The following is a 26,994-nucleotide window of genomic DNA, read 5'->3' as shown; positions in this document are numbered from 1 at the left end:
CTCGTTTGGAAAATCTCAATGCAAGCAACAGTGGGGTACCCAACACAAACTCTCCCAAAGTCTTCAGCACATTTTTTCCCTATACAGTGTCTCTAAATGTGTTTTTTGGCAGGCTCAGTCCTTGAAAAATTCCAGACAATTTTTCCAGCAAGCCATCATCAATAGCACACCTGCACATTTGACCTGGTGCATTTTATTTGAGGGCGCAGCCTTTACTTGAAAATTAAAACTTGGAAATTTAGTCTCAAAAGCATGCTTATGAGGACACTTGTGACCACACAACTGAGTCTATCAGGGAAGAACAAAGGTTTGGGGCACAACAATAAGGACCAAGAAATCTTAAACAAGGGTCTCAGCTGGATGGCGAACAAACAGCTCCCTCCCAGAAAAGCAGTTTGGAATACTTTGATGTCACAAATTTTACAGTACAAATTGAATTAACTGTGATCTGCTGAGATATTAGCAAGCCAGACATCACTCCTAAGTAAGTGCTTAAAATCAAATAAGGTATAAACAAAAAAATATTGCTAAAATATAATGAAACCAAATTTCAATCCAGGCAGAAGGTATATGTATTTCCACAACTGGCTCAAATTTTCACAGAAACAAAGATTGTTAACTTTGTTTTTTAAGCAACATCACTCTCACAGGTTTTTTTCTCCAGGCAATACTTATAACAAAAAAGATATATAAACTGTTATGAAGACTCCCTGCTCACACCATTCATCTCTTCCCATAATTAATGTTTCTAATATTTGTATCAAATATGATCTATTAAAATAACCTTAAAGCAATGATGTAATATCTGGAAATGGTACACTAAATATGTGTACCACACAGTGTCAAGGCAAACACAGATGTATCTTATGGTGATTCTGAAAACACAAATACCAATGAATCTCTGCAAGGAAAGCAAAAGCTGGTAAAATTCCAAATGGCTTTGTAGTTATGTAAAATAAAGTCAAGTTCTCCAGACTTGATTCAGCATGGCTGAAACAGAGTGGGTAATTTGTCTGCATCTCAACAGCAACAAAACGCCAGTCAAATGAAAAATCACCACCAAAATGACAACTCATACACCTACCTTTTCCATTTATTGTTAATGCTGATGCAATTGTGGCTGTTACTGGCACTGGCAATTGTGGCACTAATGGATGTATCCTTGGTCGGCTCCCCATCCTAGCACGCTCTGCACCAGGTCCTAACAAAGCTCCCACAGGTTTTTCTGCTGCTACTTCTGGTGCTACAGAGTCGTCTTGATCCTGCTCTATATGGTCCATTTTATCTGGGCTTTCGTTCTGGAAGCCATCAACTGTTGTCCGGCTCTTAATTGGACTTTTGGGCACTAGGATTTTAATACCTGATTTTGCAAGGTCCATATTTTTACGTCCAGAAAGCGATGGTGAATTGTTTTTCCGGAACTTCTGTGTGGCAGAAAAAAGTTGACTATTTTTTGACTCGTGTTCCTTAGTCATAACTAAAGATTTAGAAGATGTCTTTGAAAAAGAACTATTGGTAGATCTAGAAATTTGTTTCCTGGCATTATTTGGAGAGGTCCTGTTTGTCCTGGTTAATGTGCTTTCTTTCTGCTTTTCATTGTGGCGTCTGTTAAATTCATGTATATATTCCTCACAATTGACAAGGTGCTGTTCTGGCTCCCAAGTATCATCTTCGCTGTCGTATCCTTTCCATCGCACCAAATACTCTGTTTTTCCTTTCTTGTTTTTCCTCTTGTCAACAATTCTCTCTACCTGTTAAAAAGCAAAAATAAGCATTAGGTATGAGTAGATACACAACTCAAGAGAGTGACCTGCATGTAAATGATTTGTTAAGTGTAGACAGATTATAAAATAGTCTTGTAGTTTCGTAATTCTGTACTGCCGCTCTACAGTATTATAGTCTTTCACTACTGACTGGAAATCCCTCACTTTAAACTTTTGATTGTTACCATCATCTCAAAAAAAAAAAGCTCCAGAATATCAAAATTGTTCTTCACTACGTATTTTGCATGCACAAAAATCTGTATATGACATATTAAAATTGACAATCAGCACTGGCCTCGGAGAAGCTCTTGCACCAACCTCAATATGGACATGATTTCCCTCTCTCAATACAGAAGTCATGTTTAAATATGCTGTATAAATACAGTGTGTTTACATTACCAAACTTAATAATGTGATATTGTTTGAATGATTTGCTTGCTTAGCATAAGGTATATGTGAGAATCTCTTACTTACAGTGACCTAGAATTTAGCTACCAGGGACAATATGGAACAGCTTAGGAACTGGGGAAAATTCAGACAATTTTTGTAGAGGCTTCTTGTGAAAACAGAGAATTTGTTTTTGCCAGAGCCTTTGACACACATACTTGAACAAATTACCATGCCTCACTTATCTGCAAACAGAGATGATATTTATGTCACAAGTATTAAGCATGCACATTCTAAAACTGCATGTGGGACCCACAGGCTGGAGGAATTCAGGCACTGGGGTAAAGCAGGCAGGGCAGACGGCAGCAGCTGCAGGGACAGAGGCTCATGCCTCGGACTAAAACTTATGGCAATCATGCTAATCCTGTGGAAAGGGAATTCTTTTACAGAAAAAAGATATAAGTCCAAGGCTAGTCTTACAGTTCCCCCTTTTTATTTCCTTTTTCCTACCCAGGTTGATTCTTCTGGTAAATCCTCCATCCCACTTCATTTCAGTTATGGGACTGATACAGCTTTCTTACTCATCTCTCTCTTTTAGTAATAATTAAAAAAAAAAAAAAAAGCAAGCATGTCTTTGGGGTTTGGGCTACTACGTATTAATTTAACTCCCAGCCCCTCATGAACAAAAACCATGCACAGAAGCCAAGATCACACCTACCTAGAAGAACCTCTGAAGAAAGAGTGACATTTACCAGAGAGGCGTTAACCAAACAGAATGTCTACAGAACAGTTCAGAAGGATGGGAGGAAAACACAGGTACATATGGTGCACATATAAACAGGGTACATATATGGTATATGATTCATTACCAAATCACATGACTGCTGACAACAGATTTTCTTAAGAGTGCATCTCAGTTTTACACATGGAATGCTATAATGTTCTCCCTAGTTTTCAACAGTAAGGTTAAATGATTACTATTATTATAATCTCAGCAGCAATGTAAGGACATACCCTACAACTGCATGTGATACCCTGCAGGTGTTGTACTGTGTCAGCAGGATGTTGCTCAGCTCTGTCTACATAGGTTTTTAAAAAAAAGCTCACCCAAATCAAAAACACAAAAATAAGAATCAAATACAAACAAGCTCCATCCTTGTCTTGTTAATCAGTTCAATGCATTCCATAGAGATATGCAATATAAATTGTCCAAATTTGATTTAAAATCTTAAAATACATTAAAACTATTTTTATTCTGATTATTTAACCTTCTAGTAGTTACTGGGATTAAAAAAAGCAGCTAGAAAAATGAAACTTGTTTTTCCATGAAAATGTTTAAAGACATCTTAAAAGAAAATGCAACTCCAAGAGTTGAACAAAGTCACAGTGGAGAAACATGCCTCCAATCTTAGTAGAGAGTGAGTAAAAAGACCTTCAAATATTGTCAGACATGTTAAATTAAAAACTAAGAACAAACTCATGAATCAAACTTCCTATCTTGTCAAAAAAGCAGTTACTGATAGTCTTGCTTATTCTCTCTGCCTCTCCTGACCTTCTAAAATAGACTTTAAGAGCACGATTATCAGAGAAAGGTCTCTGCTACTACCAAGGTATTTTTATTCTCTAGTACAAAATCTCTGTAATGAACAGCAACAACTACTGAGCACAAAGTTCTACCACTGGCATTCTATACTGAAAGGCCACCCAGTAAGGACATGCCCTTTTCAAGTAGGAAGCCAGCTCTCTCATCCAAAAAACCAGATACCTTGCAGAGAAACATGAACTCTAGAACAGGAGACACAAAATCCATTCTTAACCTGATGATTTACGGAGCAAGCAGACATGCATAAAGAAAACAGATATATTTAGCTGTATTGTCCAAGCCTGCAACAAAACCTACTTTGACAGTGCTCTTTTTGATTAAAAGGATTGTTTTTCATAACCCTTTATTTGTTCTTGAATACCTTTTTTATTTACAGCACAAAAATTACAACAATTAACCTGTGATACATAATTTATCATGTAGCTTCAGAGCTTTAGTGAGGGACTTTTATTTTGGATTGACTCAGTTTGGTTAGTCTGACTCCCCTAGAAGCACTTGAAAAAGTGCTCAGGAATATTCTGCCTCAATACTTTGGCTGATGATAACAGCTACATAAGTGTTTCTCATCCAGAGCTGAGAGCAAGATACATCCTTTGCCATAATCCCACTAGAAATGCTGACTAGTACTTTGTGACAACTACCATTTCTACAGCGTTCCATGCCCTATGCCATGGGGTAGTACTTATTTTTAGAGGTTAAAAGGTTCTATACTACAAGATTTGCCATTAATGGTTAGTTTTCAAGTGTTGAAGAAGAATCACAACAAAAGACAAAACAACATAAAAGAAGATAAAACAGGTGCGAGGCAAAGTTATCAGGTAAATTACACGGGTGGCAAAAAAATAACTCCTCACAGTTTATTTTAGCATACTAAGTATCACTTTCCGCACCTGGGGGTAACTGATCAGTGACATTCAAAAACTCAGGCAGCAGAAGAATTGACAAAAATCCAATGAGCTGCTCAAAGGTATAATCCAACACTAAAATGCACAAATTATCATCCCACCCACCACAACGATACCTGAGATTTCCCATCTGTAAATTTGTAAATCTCCCTTCCTTCAATTAACGTAGTAAAATTGGTTCATGCTTGCTTTCCCTCCTTGAGGATTTTAATTGCTTTTATTAGCAAATGATACAGAACTTACACTCCAAAAAATTCCCAACAAATTAACAAACAAACAAACAAACAAAAGCAATATATGGTTGCAGGCTGAAGTGCTGACTGGCTACAGCTGCACCAGGTGAAAATGGCAACACTGCAACTCCTCCCTGTCCTGTGCTCAGAGACAACAGCTCCTCCCCATCTGTCAGCACACGTTCTCCTGTAATTATTCCCTAATGTAGGTCTGTCAAAGTGACCTGGTTTAGATATTAAGAATACCTGAGTTAATGTAGGCATCCTGAAATAACTGGTTTGGAGAGCAGCCACATGCGGTATTTTCTGACACATCTACGAGGACTGCAAATTTCAGCAGAGGACAACAAACACCTATAGGCTGGATTGGTCCAGTAACCTCATTGTCAGGAAAAGGACATGCATTCTTAATCCCTGATGAAAACTCTTTAGCTCAGGTCAATAAAAGTAAGCATGACATTCAAAAGAACATTCTCATCTAAAGCATTGTAATTGGGGCACATTTGTAAACTCAATATAAGGCATGCTCTCAGTCATTGTATATGTATATATATTAAAAAGATCATACTTTGAACATTTGAATAAATTAAACTAAAGCTACATCTGTTAGGGGGTGGGATGGCAACAAAAACCAAAGACCAAAATAAACACATGTGGGCATCCAAATATTCAATGAGTATTGCCCTGTTTATAATAAATCCATTGTGCATTCCCACCATGTTCCTTTCTGTCCTCACATTCATGTCAGGCTAAATTAATTTAAAGTTTACAGAATAGAATCTATTGGACTTCATACTCTATGTGTTGATGTAAAATATATGAGAGGGCCTTGTTCTGTTAGCTGAAGTCTATGTTTACATTATTGTTTTTGTTCAGAGCAGTAGTGCAATTTGGAAGCAAATCTTTCCCTCCTCTGCACTATTCCTGCTTACTGTGGAATGGTTTTATTCACAGACCAGTTTTGGTATACAGGATGTGGATTCTTTATGGAGAAATACAAACCAGAAATGGAGATGTACCAATGCATCTGTCACACTTCAACCCCTAAGGGGGCACACAGATCCAAGCAAGTAACACCTCTGAGTGGTTTCAGTACATGTAGTGGCTCCTGAGAGGCTCCACTAAATCTAGTCCAATATAAAAGTGCTGCACAGGAAAATATGTAGAGGTGCGGGTCACAGCACCAACTGCTTCACTCTACTGATTTTCTCCACTTGAGCCAAATTACTACTGGAGATATTCCCCAAGTCAGAGACAGAAAGCTAGAATAAATGCAAGTATTTCTTACATGACATATGTATGCACTACAAGCAAACAGTCACCCTTTCTTAAGTTGGAAACTATTTCACACACAAATGGGACCTAAATGACGCCCCATAAACAATCAGCAATGTTTCAAGTGTATCTTCCATTTATTAAAATCTTCCAGAAGTCAACGATAAACAGTATTCAAATACTTTGTATTGTAAATAAAATAAATGCATTCTACATTTAAAAAAAAAATAAATCAACCAATAAATGGCAGCATACCAAACAAAAACCATTAACTGCCATGTTTTGCTTAAAGTGGTTTTGGGAAAACAGTTATTCAAAGAGATATTTGATGAGGACATCAAAACACACCTGAAGATCTGTAAAATGTGCGCTAGAATCTTAAATGTACACATTTTATTAGAAAATACATAACTCCCCATAGGATGACTTAAGGGAAGTCAGAGTATTGCTCACTGCAGTAAGCACCAGCAGGGAAATTTAAAAAACCACTTAATACATACACTTAGAATATCGAAATCTGTGTCAAAAAGAATGCAAAAACCCAATACTGTATGGTTTAAGCTCAAACAGCATCATTAAAAAATTACACTAGGATACCATATAAATCCAAGAGTTCATCCTCACGGCAGCTCCATGCTGCTCCATTGATGCCAGCCTGGGAGAGCACACATCAGCCTGCTGCCACATGCTCCCGGAGCTGACTGATTTGATTAGCAGAACAGACTGATTGGATTAACAGGCGATGATAAACCGAGCTGCTGCATCCTCATGGCATGACTGACCAGAGCGTCTGTACAGTACAGGAGTGGCCATGCTGAGGGCTGTATTACACATACATTGTTCTGGAAGCCAGAACTGGACAAAATGAATGTGGATCAGGTGTGGGGAGATTACTGCCTTTCTGTCAAATTAGCTACAGCAGATGATGCAACTTCTGTGACAGCTCTGCGAGGAGGGATGATACCTGATCTGGCCCAAGGCCTGACGGTACAGAGTCCATCAACTCGACCATCTTCAGGCAATCGGGACCAGCAGGATGAGCTCATACAGGATCATCACTTTGCAATCCACAGCCACTCCCAAACTCCTTTGGAGGCAGCAGTGTGTGCAGTGAGGTTGGAACACATTCATATCTATGAGCAGGAGTCCCATAAGGGACTAATGCACTTCTGTGGTCCTTCATGCTAGCAATGCAATGAAGAGAGCTACATAGCTCAACCTTCCTTTCAAAAATTAAGTGGCTGTTCTAAAGCAAATATTAAGATTTCTCCTTTTCCCAAGCTCTATTTCAATCAAAGGCTGTCCATTCCTTTAGGATTCCTGGACACAAGTCATGCAAGAGCTAACTTTAAGGCTATCTGTAACATTCAATTAATACAGTAGCCTGCGGGTTATAATTTGGATTTTAATTCACCCTCTGTATAAATTTCTAAGCAAGTTGCCTATAAAATTACAACTGTCCCAGTGAAGCTCATTAGTTCTCATTAGTCTTAGGTTTTACATCTTTTCATAGTCTCAGCAAAGACAATAGACAAAATAGTTTAATTACTGCATTCTCATCAATGCCAGTGATTCCAGGGAGTCACACTATGGTGCATGCCATGCTTGGCTGCACAGCCACCTCCCAAAAAAGCATTTCAGAAAGTTTTATACCTTGAACCTACATTAAACAACTAATCACTGTATCTGCAACTACTTTATGACATATTCAGAAGTGCAGATCACAATCAGAAAGTAGATCTTTGTAAGAAGTCTATTCTGTGCAGGACATCAGGGAAACGGGTGTGGAGGGAGGACCTGTGACAAAGTTACTTTCGTTTAGAGAATTAACTCCCTGGATAAACAGTTTGCCTGAGATTTAATTCCTCACAAGTCACCAGTGATGACTGATACTGAACTGTCAGCATCTCAGCTCTTTCCAGATATAATTTACAGAGAAATAGTTACAACAGTTGTGATGCAAGTTACAGCTTACCGAAGAATTCATCAACTGCTTTACCCTAATTATAGTCACCTAGCTACAGCAAGAATGGTTAGAAAACCTTAATCTCAATTTTATCAACTCACAGTTTGCAACAGTTCTAACATTTTATTTACACTAAGGTAAGACAGACATACATTTTCTACTTCGCACAAAAGCAGAATGAAAATCCATGCAAAGCTGTTAATATCTGTACAAACATAATATAAACAAACACCTGCAACAATGGATTCTTACCAAACATGCACTGTTTTCCTCATTTTGAAACAAGAACAAGTAGCATTAAATAGGCTTATCATCTTAAATGGAAAAGGTCCAAATCAGAAGAAACTACCAAAAAACACTAGCATTGGGTTTAGGATACACATTGGCAGTCAAAGCTATTAAGTAAGTATTATTATGTTACTAAGTTACTAAAAATTTTATCATTACTAGAACTAGAAGATTTCAGCATCATCCACATATAGAACACCAAAGGATATTCTTCCCATCTTCAATTCATTTGTAAAAGCTACATGTCAGGAGGCAAATCCTGGATGTTTTTTTCCCAGGGGTAAGTATTCTGTCTGCACTTGCCAAATTCTCTTGCTAGTATCTCTCCACTGCACTACAAAAAGTGAAGGTCCAAAACTTGGTGCTACCAATATTTTCCTAAATAAACTAATATAGAAAACCAAAATGCATACTTATTATTGGCAACTCTGCCAACATGAGAGGAAAAACTCTCACCCAAAGATGCCAAATTTTGGGTGTGATAGTTTGGGAAAATGTAGAAATAATCTAAAGCTACCTCACAGCTTCAACATCTTGACAACTATTTACTTAAAGGATAAGTCCAACAGAAATATGGTCACTTGGTCCTTCAGTGAGAATAATACAGAGTAGCAGATAAGGAATTAGTCAATATTAAGCATCAGGACTACAGACTTGCTTTCAAAGCAGGAGAAATTGGACCTTCAACAGTGCTCAAGTACAAATGACTGATAAAGATTCAAAATACTTTATCTAAAAGGAATGTCTTAAGGAGAGAGTAGGTCAACAGCAAAACTGCAATTAAAGTGTTAGAGAACACCTTGTTACAGCTAAGCAAACTTCAGAAATGGGAAAGAAAGAAGAGCAGAAAAAACAAAATCATGGGACAGCTGCAGAGTGAACTTAGTACGCTGTAGTCAATTTGTCAAATTTCATTTAATTCTACAACAGTTTCATCCACCGACACCAAATAAGGCTTTTCAGTAGCCTACTGCTTGCAGAAGCAGCAGTGACAAGTCTGCTACTGTAGATCAGATCTAGTGTAGACCTGACCAAACCTCAGTAAGAAGGGACACAGACCTCAGCGCCTAGAGGCTTATTCAGTAGCAGTCTCTTCTTCCTTTTTCCTCTTAGAGGTCCTGAGACACTAGTTCTAAATATAGTAACAAGAGCTTTCTCTGGAATCATACCATCCAAGAAGGCACAATAGATACTTGGAGCCTCCTACCTGGCTCCTCTCACCCTTGCATCAAAAGCTTATCTCCATAAGAAATAAAGCTCCTGGACATAAGACCATGACTGAATTTTTGTTTTCAAATACAAAGATGCTCAACAATTCTAGATCACAGTTAAGAACAACATTCTTTGCTGGTTCCTTCTGTATTCTGTACCTCAATGCAAACATGTCCTAGGGAATGTGTGTCCCTGGTCACTCTGCCTGCGATAGACCTTCTCTCAACACCTGATCTAGAAAAGCTGGTGATACAGAACTTTCCCCTAATGAATCAACCTCAGTGCTTGCACAGCTGCCTCTTAGTTCTGACATTCTATTTCTTTAAGAGATTTATTAGTAGATGAACTATATTTTCCACATGGAAAAAGGTAGTTCTCTACTTTGGGTCTCAAGTCCCCCCATCTCTCCATCTTTAGTGTGAACCTGAACTCATTTCTTATTTAACATCACTGCAGCTTCCACGACTACACTCTCCCATTTGCTTTTGTAACCAGGCTGTGGGGTACAAATAGAACTGTGGGACTGCTGGTAACTCTGCTTGGCAAAGATTCTTCCAAATTTCAAGGTTGTCAAGTTTATTCATAAAAACAGGTTCTACAATATTCGTCCATTGTGTACCTTCCTAACAACAACCACAAAAGACTCAGAGTACATACAAAAAGGTTCATGATCTTCACACATAATTAGCTTTTTACTAAGCCTGCACATTGCATGTGAGTAGCACAAGTTCTGCTAGTAAGGTATGTATTCAAATGACTTTCTTGTTTCACCAGTATTTGTAACTTCCTAAGCTTTATTCTTCAAATACGTCAATCAGAAATAAAAGTACCCTACAATGCATCACTGGTTTTAACACACATATACCTCCTGCTGGTATAATTTCCATGAAGATCCATTCCCAGCAATTACCATTTTCCTGAAATGCATCTAATGCTTACATACATTTTAACATCAAATCACTAATTACTCAACCTAACACATTATACTGATATTAAAACTCATGAATCAAAGGGATTGATGGCTAAGATTGGTTTTTGTTGTCTTTTAAAAATACGCACTGTCTTAAGCTCTGTTACCTACTGATCCTATCCACCATCAGTTCATATATGCATACTAAAAGTAACAGACACCAGGTATTAGTCTGATTATTCTGATGTTGGTCAATAGAACATCTCCAATTTCAAAATCCCTCATGCTTTGGCAAGGAGAACAAAGTAGAAAAAGCAAAGCATCTTAGGCTTGGAAAACATCAGCTTCACTAATAACAGCTTTTGTTGAGGTAATTAAACTCATCTTTCAATAATTCTGATTTTTTTTTTGAAGCTGGGTACAGCAACTTCTCTATTACATTGTTAACATGATTTTCTGAAGCAATATACATATAAAAACCTTCTCCATAAGCATCTTCTATTTCCTGTAATTGGGAATCAAGCAGAATAAGGAAAAACATGCAGTTTCCAGAACTGGGTAATAAAATATTTTAAAAGGTTATTTTTTACTCAAACCACTTCTTCTTGAACATTATTTTTCTCCAGAAAGCATCACCTCAACAGTGGCTGTAGCATGAAGTAGCCACTGAACTCTTGATAAAACACTTAAAAATTTTAAGTGACCCTTTAAGGTCACAACACAGATACTAAAGCAACCTGAACTATTTGTACTGCAGATTTAGCCACTGATCTTTGATGTCTGTGAATAATTAGAGCTTCTTCTTAAAGAATAACCACAACTGAAATCTCCACTTAGGCAGAAATGATACAGAAGTACAACTTGCTAAAGTCCTTCCTTAAGAGCAAAGGAACCAAGAGTTACCTTCTACAAGCACAAATGTCCCTCTCTGTCTGCATTCCAGTCTTTCCCTCTGTACAGATGTCATATAAAATAATCTGCCAACTTTCTATTATAACCACAAAAATATGGTAAACAAACTATCTTGTGCTTTTTGCAGAGGAAGAACATATTTTTCTGTATTTTCCTCCAAAAAATATGGATATGAATAGGATATGGATACTATATTGACTTTTGGTGTATCCTTACCCACCCACTGGACTTCTTTTGTTTTTTGGAAAACAATAAAATAACCTCTCATGCTGTGTCCTTAACTTTCAGTTGCTTTTTATTCCTTTCCCCCGTCCCTGTGTGAATCAGATATTGCTATTTGCAGTGCTTTTCCTAATCCCACATCACAGTTTGCTCTCCAAAATGTGCCTTGAGGATTATTTTCCTCATAATTTTATACTGCAATGGTGTATTAAACCTTTACTCATTTCTCCAGATTCAACACTGAAGTAAAACACTCTGCAAAATAACACTTATTTTTTTAAAAAATTAAAAATCATCGTGTTCACTTTAATCTATGCAGATGTTTGTAGTATAGCAACTGTTCACAAACAGTTTTTATTATATAGAAGGTATTTCAATTTAGACCCAAACTTTTCTTTTTGCCTTAGTTATTTCACTGATAAATCTCAAATTATTCCTAAAGCGTAGAGAATAAACTACTGTCTCACCTCTTTGTTTATCAAATAGTCACATTCACTAATTTGAGATGTGCATGGAGTATCAAGCCTTCTGCATGTAATACACTGGCATCTATCTTCCCCTCCACTATGTCTTTTCATATCTAAAGTCAGTTTAAATACACACTGTAATTGTGAACACTTTTTTACTTAAGAGATTTTTTTATGTACCCTAGCTATACTGCTCTTTCTCCATCCAAAAAAACTGATATCCAAAGTAATACCACACAGAGAACATGAAAGTATATTTAACATATCTTCACATTGCAATATAAGCATTATTTACAGTTGTCTGCACTGAGAAACAGCTATCACAGGCCAGTGTCACCAGTGAGGAGCAACCCTTCAAAAACAGCTACTGCCTCACAAAAATCTCTTTCCTACAAAAGCAATGCCAGTCAGTTCCTTTGCACAAAGAAGTCCTCAAATTCACCGTATGCTCAGCCAAGGCTGAACTGGTTTGTCTTCCAAACTTCTAACCTGCCTCCATAAAATAGAGATAATTTATTTAGAAGCAACTTTCCAAATTATAAGAATATGCCATAGTTATTTTTTCATAATCCAGTTACAGTAACATTGTAATATTAAAGCATGTTAAAATTTGCCTGGAAGGACAGGTGAGAGCTCCTTTTTTTCCCTATACATTTGTGTTCATACTTAGCATTATTATAATGTATTCAAAGAATTTCTGCTACAAATTCCTCGTCAAGTGTCTGTCTCTTCACATCTTAAAAACATTTGGAATTTAGAATCTTCATTAAAACAGATACCTTCCCTTTTATCAGGTGCTGCTAATTAATATAGTCATTTGTTGTCAATGCCCAGTACCATCTGTAAATTCAAAATAGCTAGTGATTAATTTGAATATATTTTAAAGAACAACTTTAAAAATATTTTTGTATATAAGAGGTCTTCTGTGATCATTTTGGATAGCATTTTTATAACTTTAGCGCCATAGTATACTCAGCACAGGACTTCATCTTATCTCCATAGTTACTAAAAATTAAACTAAATTAATTCATATTGTTACCCTTGCAGCAGTGGTACAGAGAACAGAATTTAGTGTCTAAAGCAAATGCACAAATTTAGATGCAATCCAAAGCACTAATGTGTGTGTAACAGGATTTCCTGCAAATTGTGCCTAGACTTCTGTACTTAACCATGCAGCTCATGAGACAGCATCTTCCACATCTTGCTACTTAAGTAACCTAAAATTTCAGAATTTCCCTTGCTATTTTTATAATTATTAGTCAGTCACTAGGATATGGATATATGGACAGACCATTCAGTGGCAAGCACTGGCAGGACAGCCACGTGCAAAGCTGCAGTCTGTGGCTCCACGTCCATGTGGAGACCAGTGACCAGTGGTGTCCCTGAGGGGTCGGTCCTGGGCCAGTGCTGGTCAATGTCTTTGTCAGTGACACAGATCCAGGGCACCCTCAGCAAGTTCACTGACAACACCAAGCTGTGTGGGGCGGTCAGCATGGTGGAGGGAAGGGATGGCATCCAGAGGGAGTGGGCAGGCTGGAGAGCTGGGCCTGTGCAAACCTCATGGAGTTCAACAAGGCCAAGTGCAAGGTCCTATACATGGGTCAGGGCAATCCCAGGAATCCCATAGGCTGGGCAGAAAGGTGTTTGGGAGCAGCCCTATGGAGAAGAACTTGGTGGGGGGCGGCTGACAAAAAGACTCAACGTGAGCCGGCAGTGTGCGGTCACAGCCCAGAAAGCCAGTGGGGCCCCAGGCTGCATCCAAAGGGGACTGGCTAAAAGGTTGATGAAGGTGATTCCTCCACTCTGCTCTCATGAGACTGCACTGGGAACACTGTGTACAGTTCTGGGCCCTCCATAAGGAGATGGAACAGAGGAAGGCCACAAAGTTGGTAAGAGGACTGAAGAAGGTCAGAGAACAGGCTGAGAAGGTTACCACAGAATCATGGGATGTCCTCAGCTGGAAGGGTCACCAACTCCAATTCCTGGCCCTGCACAGCACCAACTCCAAGGCTCACACCATGTGCCTGAGAGCATTATCAGTACACTTCTTGAACTCTGCCAACCTTGGGAGCCTATTCCAGGGCCCAACCACCCCCTGGGTGAAGAAAACCTTTTGTAATATCCAACTTAAACCTCCCATGTCAGAACCCCAGGCCATTCATGTCACTGGGCACCACAGGGAAGAGATCAGTGTCTACCCGTTCTCTTCCCTTTGTAAGTAAGCTATAGACTGCTGTGAGATCTTCTCTCCATCTCCTCCTGTCCAGGATGAACAGACCAAGTGGCCTCAGCCACTCTTCACATGGCTTTCCCTCTAGATCCTTTAAAATTTTGATTGAGGAGAGCTCAGCCTGGAGAAGAGAAGGTTGCATGGAGATCTTGTAGCAGCCCTCCAGTATCTGAAAAGGCCCTACAGGGAAGCTGGAGAGGGACTCTTCAACAGGAACTGTACACAGGACAAGGAGTAATGGGCACAAACTGAAATTTGGGTTAGAGATACAGAGGAAATTCTTTACTGTGAACGTGGTGAGGCAATGAAAGAGGTTGCCCAGAGAAGCTGTGCATCCCTTGTCCCTTGAAGTATTCATGACCAAACTGGATAGGGCTTTGAGCAGCCTGGTCTAGTGAAAGGAAAGAAGGAACCCCCACGGCTACAAGGCTGGAACTAGATGATCTTTCAGGTTCCCTCGAGAGGAAACCATTCTATGATTCTACATATATCACTGATTAATTTAGATTTTCATTTTAAAGCTATGCTTTTTATAATATTGAGTGAGATTAGTCATGCCACCAACGGGAAATAGATTTTTTTTAGCTCAAATAAAACAAAACAGTTAAGTGTTAGGTATAGTTAAATACCCTTTAATAACTTTTTCTTTTAAAAAGTGTTTTTCTCTTAATTTTTTCTTTCTTTTAACACATGGCAGTAATGTATGAACAATTTATGGGAGAACACAATATTTATTTAGGGCTTTTTCCCTTGAACAGACAAGGTCTTAAAAGACCCCGCATTCCTAATTTTCATAATTATAATCCATGACGACAAACATCTCTGTTTCATATACTGCTTAATCTTGAACAACTTGGCTCTGTTACTGCGAAGAACATAGCTGATTCCATCCTTTTCCAATAAGTAGCAATGTTACAAATTAAACTGGTGAATGAATCTCGCTAAACTTAAATACATCCAAATTGTTTTGGCTTTCAGCTGGTTTATTGTGTAATCATCCCCTTATGTGATGCAAGCGAGACAGAGCAGTGAAAAAAGGAAGTGGAGATACAGAAGTGATAAATTATTCTAGAATAATATAATGTGGAATTACAGTGAAAACGGATGCAAATCTATAGCATCATGGTTTATATGGGTTTGTCATGAACAGAAAGGAAATTTAACCCCAGGTACCTTCACCTGAAAAAAAACCCCAGAGATGAGGGAGTTACCTGAAGGAATACATTATTTTTGGAGATCGCTTTAAAGACTGAATACTGAGTTTATATGCATGAAAATAATTGCAAATTATATATAAGTATCATATATAATTAAATGCATAATCAAGAATTCTTAAAGACTAATTAATTACATTTTAAAAGTCCTGGGAAGTGTATGAATTAAAACCTTTCAATTTGTTGCCTGCATGTTTTTTACTCCTTGTTTTTAAAATGTCTTCAATTACATGAGGACATCAGAGTTTTGAAAAATCACTCACCTTCAAAAACTTTTCTACCCAAAGTCCTTGTTTGTTTAATGACATGGATCTTTTCACAGTAATCAAGTACAATGTGGTGTCAAAAAAGGATTAGGACTTTATTTCTTCTTCTATGTATTCCTTACATTGAGTACTGCATGTTTAAAGAAGCTTTGCTTTCTAACAACTAAAGCAGAGAATAAGTAAAAGTGAAACCATTCCAATCCAGAAAACAAATAAAGAATTACAATGAACTTAATTTTTTGCTATGAACACAAGAAGGGTTAAGTAAAGGGTTTTATATTTGGTCTATAGACACAATGTCATTTTAACTTGTCATCTCACATTTAGAAATAATTATTCAAGGGCCAAAGTAGAATCTTCATCCAGAGTTGTGTTTCACAAAGAAAAACAATGCATGACTGCTTCCAAACTAGAAAAGGACTTCAATCAAGCTTCTTAAAAATTTTTAAATCTAAATACTCAGATGCAGATTTCTGAATGAAATTATTCTTCTGACAGTTCCACAAGTCTGTGACATCTCACAGGAGGGAGGAAAAAGGGAAGTGAAACAGACAACTCCTTAATTCTAAAGAATACAGTTACTGATGGATGTGAAATTTCATTTTGGTTTCCACTATACATAAACACCCAGTGTCACACTGAAAAAGAAATCTGTGGGAAAATGGTTTATTTCTATAAAGTATTCTGTATAGAATGCTTTAGCAGGAGACATCCTGCTACCAGCACCTGAACTTAAAACGGGCTGCTTTTTTTCCTGTACACTAGTCTATGACAGGATATGAAAGAGATAAATTGTCGCAGACCAATGACTGCTAAAGCACATTCATTTTGCCTTTTCTTTTTTTTTTAGCTTAACATTTTGAGAGCAACAGGCCTTTTGCTGAGCAATGTGTGTATTAGAAACAGTCTAAGCTTTCTTTTGCCGCCAGCCATAAAGTTACTGTTTCAATTTGCCTCCTTACACCCAAAATCAGTGCTGTATAAATCATGCTGGTTCTCTCTTACACCTTCACAGCTTTCCACATTGAAGTGCTGTGATTCTCTCTATCAAAGAGTTTGGAGCTAGTTCTGAAGAATAAAAGTGGTGTCATCCAGAACTAAACTGAAAATCTTCAAGACTTTGCTAAACTGACAACTGAAATTAAGGTTCTGCTGACAGTATTTAAAATTTACATGTCTACGGGATGGAAATGCCAATGTTTTATACTGGTGGGACTGGACAGACAAGATAACTTTACTCTCTAACTTCCTGGAATAGGGGGTACTCTGAGGAGCTTCTTTTTGAAACTTCTGACACTTGCAAGGAATCGCAAAATTAGCTACACTATCCTATGTGTAAAACTGAATCCTCTGCCAAAACAAGCCTGAGATCTCAAAGCCTGTAAACAGATCTTTATGAGGACCAGTGGCCTTCTGAGTGCGCTTTTCTCTTACATTTTGTCCAAACTTATTTTAATTCACTCCATCTTCTCCTCAAAGAAACCTAAAGCACTGTCTTTTTTTTTTGTACTACCTGGTTGCCACGGGGTTCATCTTGCTTAAACCACTCATCACAAATACAAAAATGTTGAACGGTAGGGACCAAACCTTTTTCCAACTTGGAAAACCCCAAAACATAATTAAAGAAATTTTTGAAGTTTGCCTCAATTTCTCAAGAACTGCATGGTATAAACTCAAATACCATCCACATCACATGTGCATTTGCCTTTCCATCTTTTTTTGAGAGCAGATGATCTCCAGTAGCAAGAACTATCAGTTCCCACAGAAGGAAAAACAGAACAGACTGACTCTTTAGTTAAGAGGTGTATGATGAACAGGAAATGTTTCCTATATGTCCCATAACAACACACAATAGCGGGGAATACTTAGTGAGAAAAAAAAAATTAAAAACACAGCCAAGTTGCAGAATTTATTGTCTCATTGCACGGTGGAGCAACTAGACAAATTCAGGATCTACAGATCCATTACAGATTAGTAAACACAAAGTGCAGACCATAACTCAGGAAGCTCTTAGATTACTGCTCCCCAGGGACAAGAAGGGTATGCCAAAGGAAGACTCACTCTGTGTGTCTTATTATCCTTTACCTGTTCATTACTGCCTAGGTGGATTTTTGGGCTAGTCCAGTAGAGCATTTCTTATATCAAAAGCTACTTGGCATTTTTAAGAAGTATAAAGATAAGGATTAACACTTCACTGACAGCAGGGTAAAGAAGCTTTATGGAAAAGCAAAGGCCACCAGCAGATCAATCAAGTGCTTGAACTGGAGTAGTAGCCCTTATTTTCCCTTTCATCCAGACCAGTAACATTTCAGAGTCTGGGTTACAGAGGCAGTTCAGAAAATGTAGGCAACATAAAGACAACTACTTATTAAATTTAACTGTTTAAGAATTTTTTCTAATTAAGTATTTCTTATCAATGAGGCTGTTTTCCTTAAATCGATGCTATCATGAGGAATTTCAATTCTGGTACAAGTTTTATTTTCTCTGATCAGTAACATCGCAAGACACTTTTCATTCTTTGTCTGATACAAGTTGTAACACCTCAACACCATACTTAAAGCAACTTAATGCACTCAGCCTTACTGTAATTCAAAACCGATTTAACTTCCTTTTCCTTGAAAAGTTGACATGATGGCCTCTCTTTGGAGCTACTAAAGCCTCCACTCTTCAGAGAATCACAAGTCCTTCCTCAGAAAATGATGCATTTCCTCACATTATGAAGGCAATAATCCCCACCTGCCATCCAGGAAGCACAAAAGAGACAAACTCTCTGCACATTCTGGGAGAAGTAACTTGGATGAAGCTCTCCGTTCTTTTGGGTAAGTAATACACTAAAGTTCCTAAACAACAGCACCCTGAAGATGATATGCCACAGAGGCAAAAAGCAAGGTTGAAAGATCAAAAGTTGGCTCAATGTCAACATTTCCAAAAAAGATGAGAATTTCTACTGTTAAGAAGCTAATTTCAACTGACTTCCACCGAAAAAAATGCCCCCATCTGACCCCTATTGTTCCTCCCAAACTCCTCAAAAAACAACTGGTGTCAGAAATTCCATGCTGGAAATTCTTAGTACTAGCTTACTCTTCACAGAAATGTTTTCATGAGGACCCTGATGTGTGAAGGTTAATTAGCTTTTATCAGGCAAAGCAGAGACTGAAAACACAACACTTTCAGGAGCAGAAAGCCACCTCTCAGATCCAGATTACCGACCCCAGAAGTGAGGTGCTCCACCCAGTCTCAGCACTTCACACCCTCAATGGAATTCAATCATACCCTAACACATGGTGATATTCAGGCATCACATACCTGGGATACCAATGCCAGAGACCTGTGGCAAGACAAAAGTCTTGCTTCCTAAATTGAAACACAACCCCCACACACCCTTTCATAAGAAAAAGTTAAAAGCACCAGGATAACGGAGATAATGGTATCTAATACAATTTTCGGTTTTGGTATGGGTGCTGGTGCTCTTTCGACCACACCTCAACATTAGCACAGGGGTTTTTAGCTACACAACAAACAGGTTTAAAATGCCACAACAAACAAAAAAATATTTTAAACTTTGCCTTGTTTCCAGAATCATGTTGCATCACTATTGATCAAAATCTCTGCCGTGCAAAGGGGCAGGAAGGAGCAGTCAGGTGCAGGAAAAGTGCATTCTGTAGCACCTGTGCTAACTTATGCCAACAAAACATGAATTTTAGCTGTTCCATGTAGGGCTGATGGAACAGCATGAAGGTCTAAAGATGCTTACAGGTAAGCTGTTCTGTTGCAGGTAAATTATAAACAATAACTAAAACAGGCCGTCATAATTTCACTATTACTTTTTCCCACCACTTATATCAATTATAAGGATATTACAGCTCCTGAAAAATCACTTTAATTACTTTAATCAGTGGAAAGCTAGTCATTATGGGGAATAACTGAGTTATTTTCCTTCATTTTTTTTCTGCCAGCTAACGTGCATTAGAAAGTTTTTTTGTTTTGAAACGAAGAACTTTGACACTAACTAGAAGATGAAACCGAAAGAGAGAAAAAGTTCTTTTAATAGGATAGCTGAGTGCAGCTCTAAGACCCTGTTGTTGGGTTTGATGGCCTTTGCAGGCATCAGATATAGTTCCCACTGAAGACAGCTCTTCCCTGGAATTGCAGTTTCTCCCTTTTCCTTGACGTCATTTCACAGTTCTTATGACTCTTGAGAAACGGCACCACTCAGTGATCAATTACAATTGTTCTTGTGCAAATACCTTTGGAACATTTTGTCCCACCCTCCCAGTATGTCTCACAGTCCGGTTTTATCTTCCCTCTTCTCTTTCCCTCTCCTCCTCCCCACAATCAACTGCCCCCTACTAACTGAGCCCACAGAATATTAAATACATTTTTAGGTATTGCAATGTTCCTACCGATTCAGCAAAACAAGTCAAAGCCTTAAAGGTCATTTCACCACGTCACATCACTATTTCTCTGGTTTTCCTATAAGGGAAGTTTCCTGACGAGTAAAGTATTTCACAGTCCTACTGCTTCCATCCCGAGGGTGTCTCAAACCCTTCCCTTAGGTGTAGCACCGGAATTCATCTGATTTCAGAGGGAAGATTTAGGAATTTTTTTATCCCCCCATACTCGCATGCTTCTTAAAAACGATTTCCAACTCACCAGCCCTCCGAAGTGCCTCATGACTTCACCGGCAGCTCTCATACAAGGCAGGAAACTGGAGCTTGGGATGGGTTAAAAGGGAAATCTCAGAAAGTCGCCACTCAGCTCTGACTAAAAGCTGCAATTGAGATGCACCTGGAAGCCGCTCAGCTTCACCCCCTATTGTCTGGATAACCGGGTCCAGCCCCCTGGAGTCGAGGGTATTTTCAATCCAAGAGTCTCCTGACTCATGAGTCATCCTACACTTTGATGAGTAGTTAACTCCACATTGGCTTTCTCAATTAACTTCGAATTGAGTTTAGTGGGGGTTTTTTAGGTTGGTTATCAGAAAAAAAAAAGCCCCATAACCTAACAACTTCAGACAGAGAATAAGAAATAAACTAAACCACACCAATTAGAAAGCCAACTTTAAAGGAGAAAATGAAGTAGAATTCAGGTACTGCAAATGGGCTAGAACAAAGTTCATCTAGCTCTTGCTCAACCTGCTTTTTGAATTTACTTTTCCCACTCTATCCTTCTCTTCATCTAGCCACTAATCAAATTTACTTGAACTCAATTTTCTTCCCACCTTCTTTCCTACTCCTTTTAACGTCCCAGGACACACACACACAATGGGAATGAATCAAATCAATTTAGCGAGAGCTGCTTCTCTGGTTCAGTTCAACAATCATTTTACTCCTCTTCAACCATATCTGCAGCTACCAAACAGTCAAGATCCAGTTTTGTTTCTCCTTCATTACATTTTGGGAACAATTTCTTTATGATTCAGTTTGCTCAGTTCTTCTTTACAGGTATACCCTTCCCTACTGCACCACATAGGGGCTTTAATAAGAATGAATAAACTCAGAGGCATGGGAGCAGCAGAACAGATTCACTGGAATTAAAAAACAAACAAACAAAAAAACCCCCAAAAAACCACAACCAACCAATCTAAGACCACCACAGATGTAATCCTGGTTTCAATCAAGGTTTTCTGCTGGTTTGAATCTTACATTTTAACAGCAGCTGCATCCTACATTTTAAGGAAAGGCCCACTTCTGATGGTTGCTATTGTACAATCAAAATTATAAATACCATCTTTTAAGCATAATTGGCAGGTTTTCCTAAACAGGACAACACAGTGTGATGTTAAAGGTGTGAAAAGATTTAACTGCTTTTTTATTCAGTCATGAAGTGCATAATTTTTAATCCTTTATAGAATTAAGGAAACTCAGGGTTTAATTTATATTTTATTTTTAATAGGATGTAAACTAAAATTTTGCAATAATGAATGAAGCTTACATTTCTGATTGTTTATTTCAGTATTATTTAACTAAAAATAGGTTACGCACTTAAATACTTGATTTTTTTTCTTCAATTAATATTATTTTATTATAAAGCATTTTAAAAACATCATCCTTAGCAGGGAGCTAAACTTGGATTTGCGTTTATGCTTCAAGATTTGGAAGTAAAATATTTGAACTCATACCTATTCTTTTATTTAGACAGGAATATATAAGACATTCATTTCTGAAATGCAAAATGTTTTCCTAGCTTTTAGTAAGTTACTCTATTGACAGCTGAGTAAGTTGGAATCAAGAAGGTGTACATCTACAAAAGGATGACTACTACTGCTAAGAATGGATTAGGTACTTAAATTTACCTGCCCATGACTGATTCAGTGGTTTAGGTTCTACGAGAGAAAAACACACAGTATTTTATATTTTTCTGCTGTTTCCTATACCTTGGTAAGTTATAAATAGTGCAGACTTTTATGTATCATATTTTAAGTAAGTTTTTCAATGAAGTTAAATACTTATTTAAAATACACCTCATCATATCATCACATATTCAGATTTTTATATTAATCTGCATATATTTTGCTTATTTAGCACAATACTGTTACTTTAATATTCTGTCAAAAATAATTCTTTTTAATTCCTCAGATTCAGTTTTCTTACAGCTACACAAGAGTTACTATATCTGTTAAACGTTATTACTTCACTGCCTTGTGCCTCTCTCCAGAGAAAGAGAAGTTATAGTAGTAAACATTGCCTAAATTAAACTCAGAACAAATTCTAAATTTAAGAACAGTTTCAGCCAATTTTTTAGACTAGCCGTGAGGATCTGCTAATGCACAACAGCTGAGGACAGCTATTTAAACCTAGGAAATGAACAGGGAAGTATGGCAAGGAACATGAGGAGCCCCAAGCAGAGTATACAAGGATTTGTTCAGATAACCATTTTCAGATCCATGAATCAACATGTGCTTCTTTTACATATTATTATGAAGTGTATCCAACACATGTACACTTCTGTAACGCCTTCTGGCTTAGAAAGTATGTACATGTTTCACATATGAGAAAACAAACAATTTTTTGAATGTATCTTAAAATTGTTTGGGAAAAAATAAATATTCAGTCTAAACAATGGTTAGTTTGCTTGAGTATGCGTTTTCCACATAAGGAAAAGTTGCAAAACTGGCTTTGTACTCTTTCAGAAAACAGAAATGGACATCCTATTACTTAGCAAGACACTAGCATTTACTTTATTCTGAATTGTTTCAATTTTTAATACCTATTTTATACTTAGTGTTGTGTTCAATCACACCAATGCAGTTTGAGAGAGATTTTGCTGACTACCAACACTAATGCATCAACTCAGAAGCACCAGATCATACTGTGGCACCAGAGAGAACCTAAGAAATGCTCAACTTGGCACCTGACAAACAACTTGAAATCCTGCTGGTAAGCACTTAAATCGTTGATCCAAAAAGATAGAAAATACAGTAAGAGCAAGAAAAGAGTAAAGAGGACAAGAGGGTCAACAGAAAGGAACAATACTGTACACTCAGAAAAAGAACATTAAAGACAACTCAAAATCCCTTGCTGTGTTCAGTTCTTAAGGTGGAAGAATAGATGAAATTTTTTTTTAATAAGGAAATATTGTTTGAAAATAAGGGTTCAAGCAGAAGAGAAGAGGGAACAGTATCTGTGAAAAAAGCCAAGTAAAAAGAAAGTGAGGATTAGGATAGCACAAAGGGTATGAAGGTTGCACATACAAAGTACAGCAGTAGTGTCATCAAAGACACAAGCAGATGGCTTTTTAGCACTGCATGCAATAACAGATTTACAAGTGACTTGGAGTGGAAAGCAGGAGCAAAATGGCCAAATGGAAAAGCTGGAAAAACACTGATGAAGAAGTGGGCTAGAGCTCCGTGAGCATAGCAGTTGCCTGGCTGATGCTCTGTGCCTCGGTGGTTTGAGACACGAGTTCCTGGCTACACTCAGTCAGTACTTGCAAAGGATCAGATACGTACTCAAGCTCCAGTGAAGACTGCAGTCTAGCAGATAGGCTCAGACTACAAGTAACACTCAAATTTCACTGAAGTCTACACAAAACTCATCAGTTCAAGATGTGTCTAAAGATAATTTAAACAAATCTGAACAAAATAAATTAGGAAAAGGGCCATTTTGAGAAACAGAAATGCACCACCACTTGGTTTTACTCTCAGGCTAAACAGGAATTATTTCTACATAGTGAAACTGAATAGCATTGAAATGATCATCTTCTTTAAATACTGCCTTCCAGAAAGGTGGTATTTTTTCTCAAGGAAAGGTTTTGGATATTTTGAGGTATCTTTACAGTTGTGCAATATATTATGAAAACCTCCTTACCCCCTAGAAGCCATTTTAAGGTCTGAATTTGAATTCTCAACATAGATGAATGGATTTCATCATTTGTCCTGCAGCATAACCCTTACTGTGATTCCCAGTTTAAGGATCTAGTGCGGGTATAAAAAGGTAGATGGACAATTACATTTCATCCAACTTTACCATAAAGAGATCAGACAGAGATTTGGGTACCTTCTATCAATCTTTTGTGTCTTCTTTATTTTATTATAAATCTTTTTTGAGCAATATTCCTTCACAGCACTGAGTGCATTTTGAAAACACAGTATTCTAGAGAGGGTTTCTCTTTTTCAAGACACTTCGCAAGCTTATAAACAAACAAATTCTTAAAGCAGTTACTTGAAGAAATGACGTTTTCTTGGGAAGGAAATGGAGGAGGACAAAGGTTCAAAAGCCCTATAAATTGTCTGAGTTGCCAGGACAAAACAATTATTTGTAACACTGGAAAACTGACAGCCTTCCAGGCAATCTTTTGCCACCTCTCCATGTACATCTGCTACCACTAGGACACAGAAAGTATTTCTTTCAGAGGACGTTTAAACTCAAGGGCAGAATTTAAGGAGGTACTAAGTGCTCGCAGTGAGGATGTGATCTAGCAATCTGATTTGCTCTTAGAGGAGGTCACTGACCTGCCTTGAAGAACAACACAATTACAAAGCATTTTTAGGCCAATTTATTCCTTTTGAAAGCCGATGAGGAACGTGTGAAATACTTTCTTCAACACTGTTTTGTTTTCTATGAAAGAACTTTGAAAAACATGTGACAAGAGGACAAGACAAGGACTAGTTACATCCAGATGCTCAAGCTGAGAATTCATTCTGCTGGAAATGAACAGAAGCCCTTTAATGGCAACTTGCAGAAAAGCATTCCCCACTGGATGACCTGGTACCTGCTCTTCCTTGCTTCCCTTTTTAAGTTATTAAAGAAAGAAAAGGACACTGGCATAGTGGTTGAACAGATGTGCACTGTACTCATTCATGGAACTAATTCTGCTGAAAAGGATAATATTTATATTTTAGCTGAATTTCTGGACCTGGTTCACATACAGCCATAAAAACAGATTAGCCAGCACACTGGAAGCAGTGCTGGAATAAAAGCCCCAAAAAATAAATGTCATCTCCCTCCATTCTCACTGCAGTATTGACTTAATACATACAAAAACTACGGCCTAACAGTCAGGAGAAACACTAGTTTTACGTAAAGGGAGTAGAGAAATACAGGGAGACTAAGGCTGACATCACCCCGGCCCCCATACAAACCTGATCACCATCATCCTCTCCAGATTTCAGAAGAGTCAGTCAAAACATCACCTGGCTTCTTTCCAGGGCTGCCAGCTTGTCCCCCACATAGACAGCAGCAAACATCCCAAGAAAACTGGACTCCCCACAAAGAACAACTGTTCCATGTCCCTCTGCTTTCAAACTAAGCACCCTAAGCAGCCTCAGCCAGGCAGGCTGTTCTGCTGGACATTGTCCCCAGAGATACGCCCAGGAAAGCTTCAAATGCAGGATTAGGCTGTGCTGTAAGACTGTATCAGACAGGTGACCTGATGAGGGGCTGCCTTCAGCTTATCAGTTCTAAGCATCAACATGACCTTGCTCAGGCTGGACAGTCCAAACTAGTTCTTTTATGTTGCTTTGTTTCTCATACCAGGGAAGGGTCCACACACATGTCGGTTCACAACAAAGAATTAAAAAATCATGTGTCTAAAACATTAACCAGAATTGCTCCAGAAATGTATTCCTAAAAAATTGTTTGAGGCATTTTTAGAGCAGGCTTATATCAGGAAATAGCAACTTGCTGGACTGAGTCATACACATCACTTGTGTTTGTTTGAGAAACCCCTGCTGATAGCAGGCGTTGTCAAAGTATCCTCTGTGTCAGCAAGGTACAGCCAAAAGGTACCAAGTCCAAAAGGCATGGAGTTCTTTTGATGTATGGCATAACCAGGATCTTTCTGAGAAATATTTGTGCTGTGTGTTCTTGGGAATATGAATGGGAAAATTTACACACAGACAGCCCTGAGTGGTAGGACTGATAATGCAAAATGTGGTTCTCTGAAAGGGGCAGAGGGCCTGAGGTGGAAGGCGATGTAAATGAAGAATTCCTCCCACAGTGATTATGGCGGTTTTAGTTTTTGTTGAGGATGTGTGGTAGTGTGCTCCTCTCAATGCACCAATGTCTGAGCCTTTCCAACTGTGGGATAGGTGTTTTAAACTAGATTAAAATCCATGAAAGCAGAAAATTCTGGCTGTATTAGAAAGATCAATGTTTGTATGGTCAACTAATTCCCAAAAACGAACAGCTAAAAGGAATTGGTAAGAAAGTGAAAAAGGTTCAAAACTGATTAAATTTTTCTGGTTTTATTTCCATATATGCATCTACAACCAGATATCCATTACCCATATATCCACATATAAAAAACACACCTCCCAAAAAGAAGATTTTGCTGTTAGAAGAGCTGCAGAGGATGAGCACTGCTGCAGCTGACAGTGACTACAGAGTTCTGAATGTATGTGCAGATTAGCACCATGTACCACAAGGAAAAAACTAGTCTACTGTCTAACATTACTGTCAGCACTCTCAGAACTGCTATTACCAGGACAACAAAGAGACCTTTCTCTTTTCAAACAGTTGGTTTTCAATTGCTCAGCCCAATTATAAAATCTTGTGCTTTTACAAAGTAGGCACCAGAGGGAGACCTGCACTTTAGTTCAACTATGAAATAATGCTGGCAGGAGTCATTCAAAAGTGGACAATCAAAGCCTCTGGGCCAATATGCTCTAGGTGGTTCTGGGTGAAATTGTGGCTAATAGG

At 38.1% G+C, this 26,994-nt stretch overlaps 1 protein-coding gene across 1 annotated transcript in view; it reads right to left on the bottom strand.

Annotated features, from left to right (window-relative positions):
• CDYL (chromodomain Y like) overlaps positions 1–26,994 on the bottom strand; it is a 109,693-nt gene that overhangs the window by 60,664 nt on the left and 22,035 nt on the right. Inside the window, exon 2 of the mRNA XM_063401699.1 lies at positions 1,085–1,751. Coding sequence (XP_063257769.1) covers positions 1,085–1,751 — 667 coding nt within the window. The remainder of the gene's footprint in view (positions 1–1,084; positions 1,752–26,994) is intronic.

The sequence above is a fragment of the Prinia subflava genome, chromosome 1 (genome assembly GCF_021018805.1).
Source record: "Prinia subflava isolate CZ2003 ecotype Zambia chromosome 1, Cam_Psub_1.2, whole genome shotgun sequence".
Taxonomy (NCBI): Eukaryota; Metazoa; Chordata; class Aves; order Passeriformes; family Cisticolidae; genus Prinia; species Prinia subflava.
The sequence above is the reverse complement of the archived record's forward strand: the minus strand, read 5'-3'. Positions and strand labels throughout refer to the sequence as shown.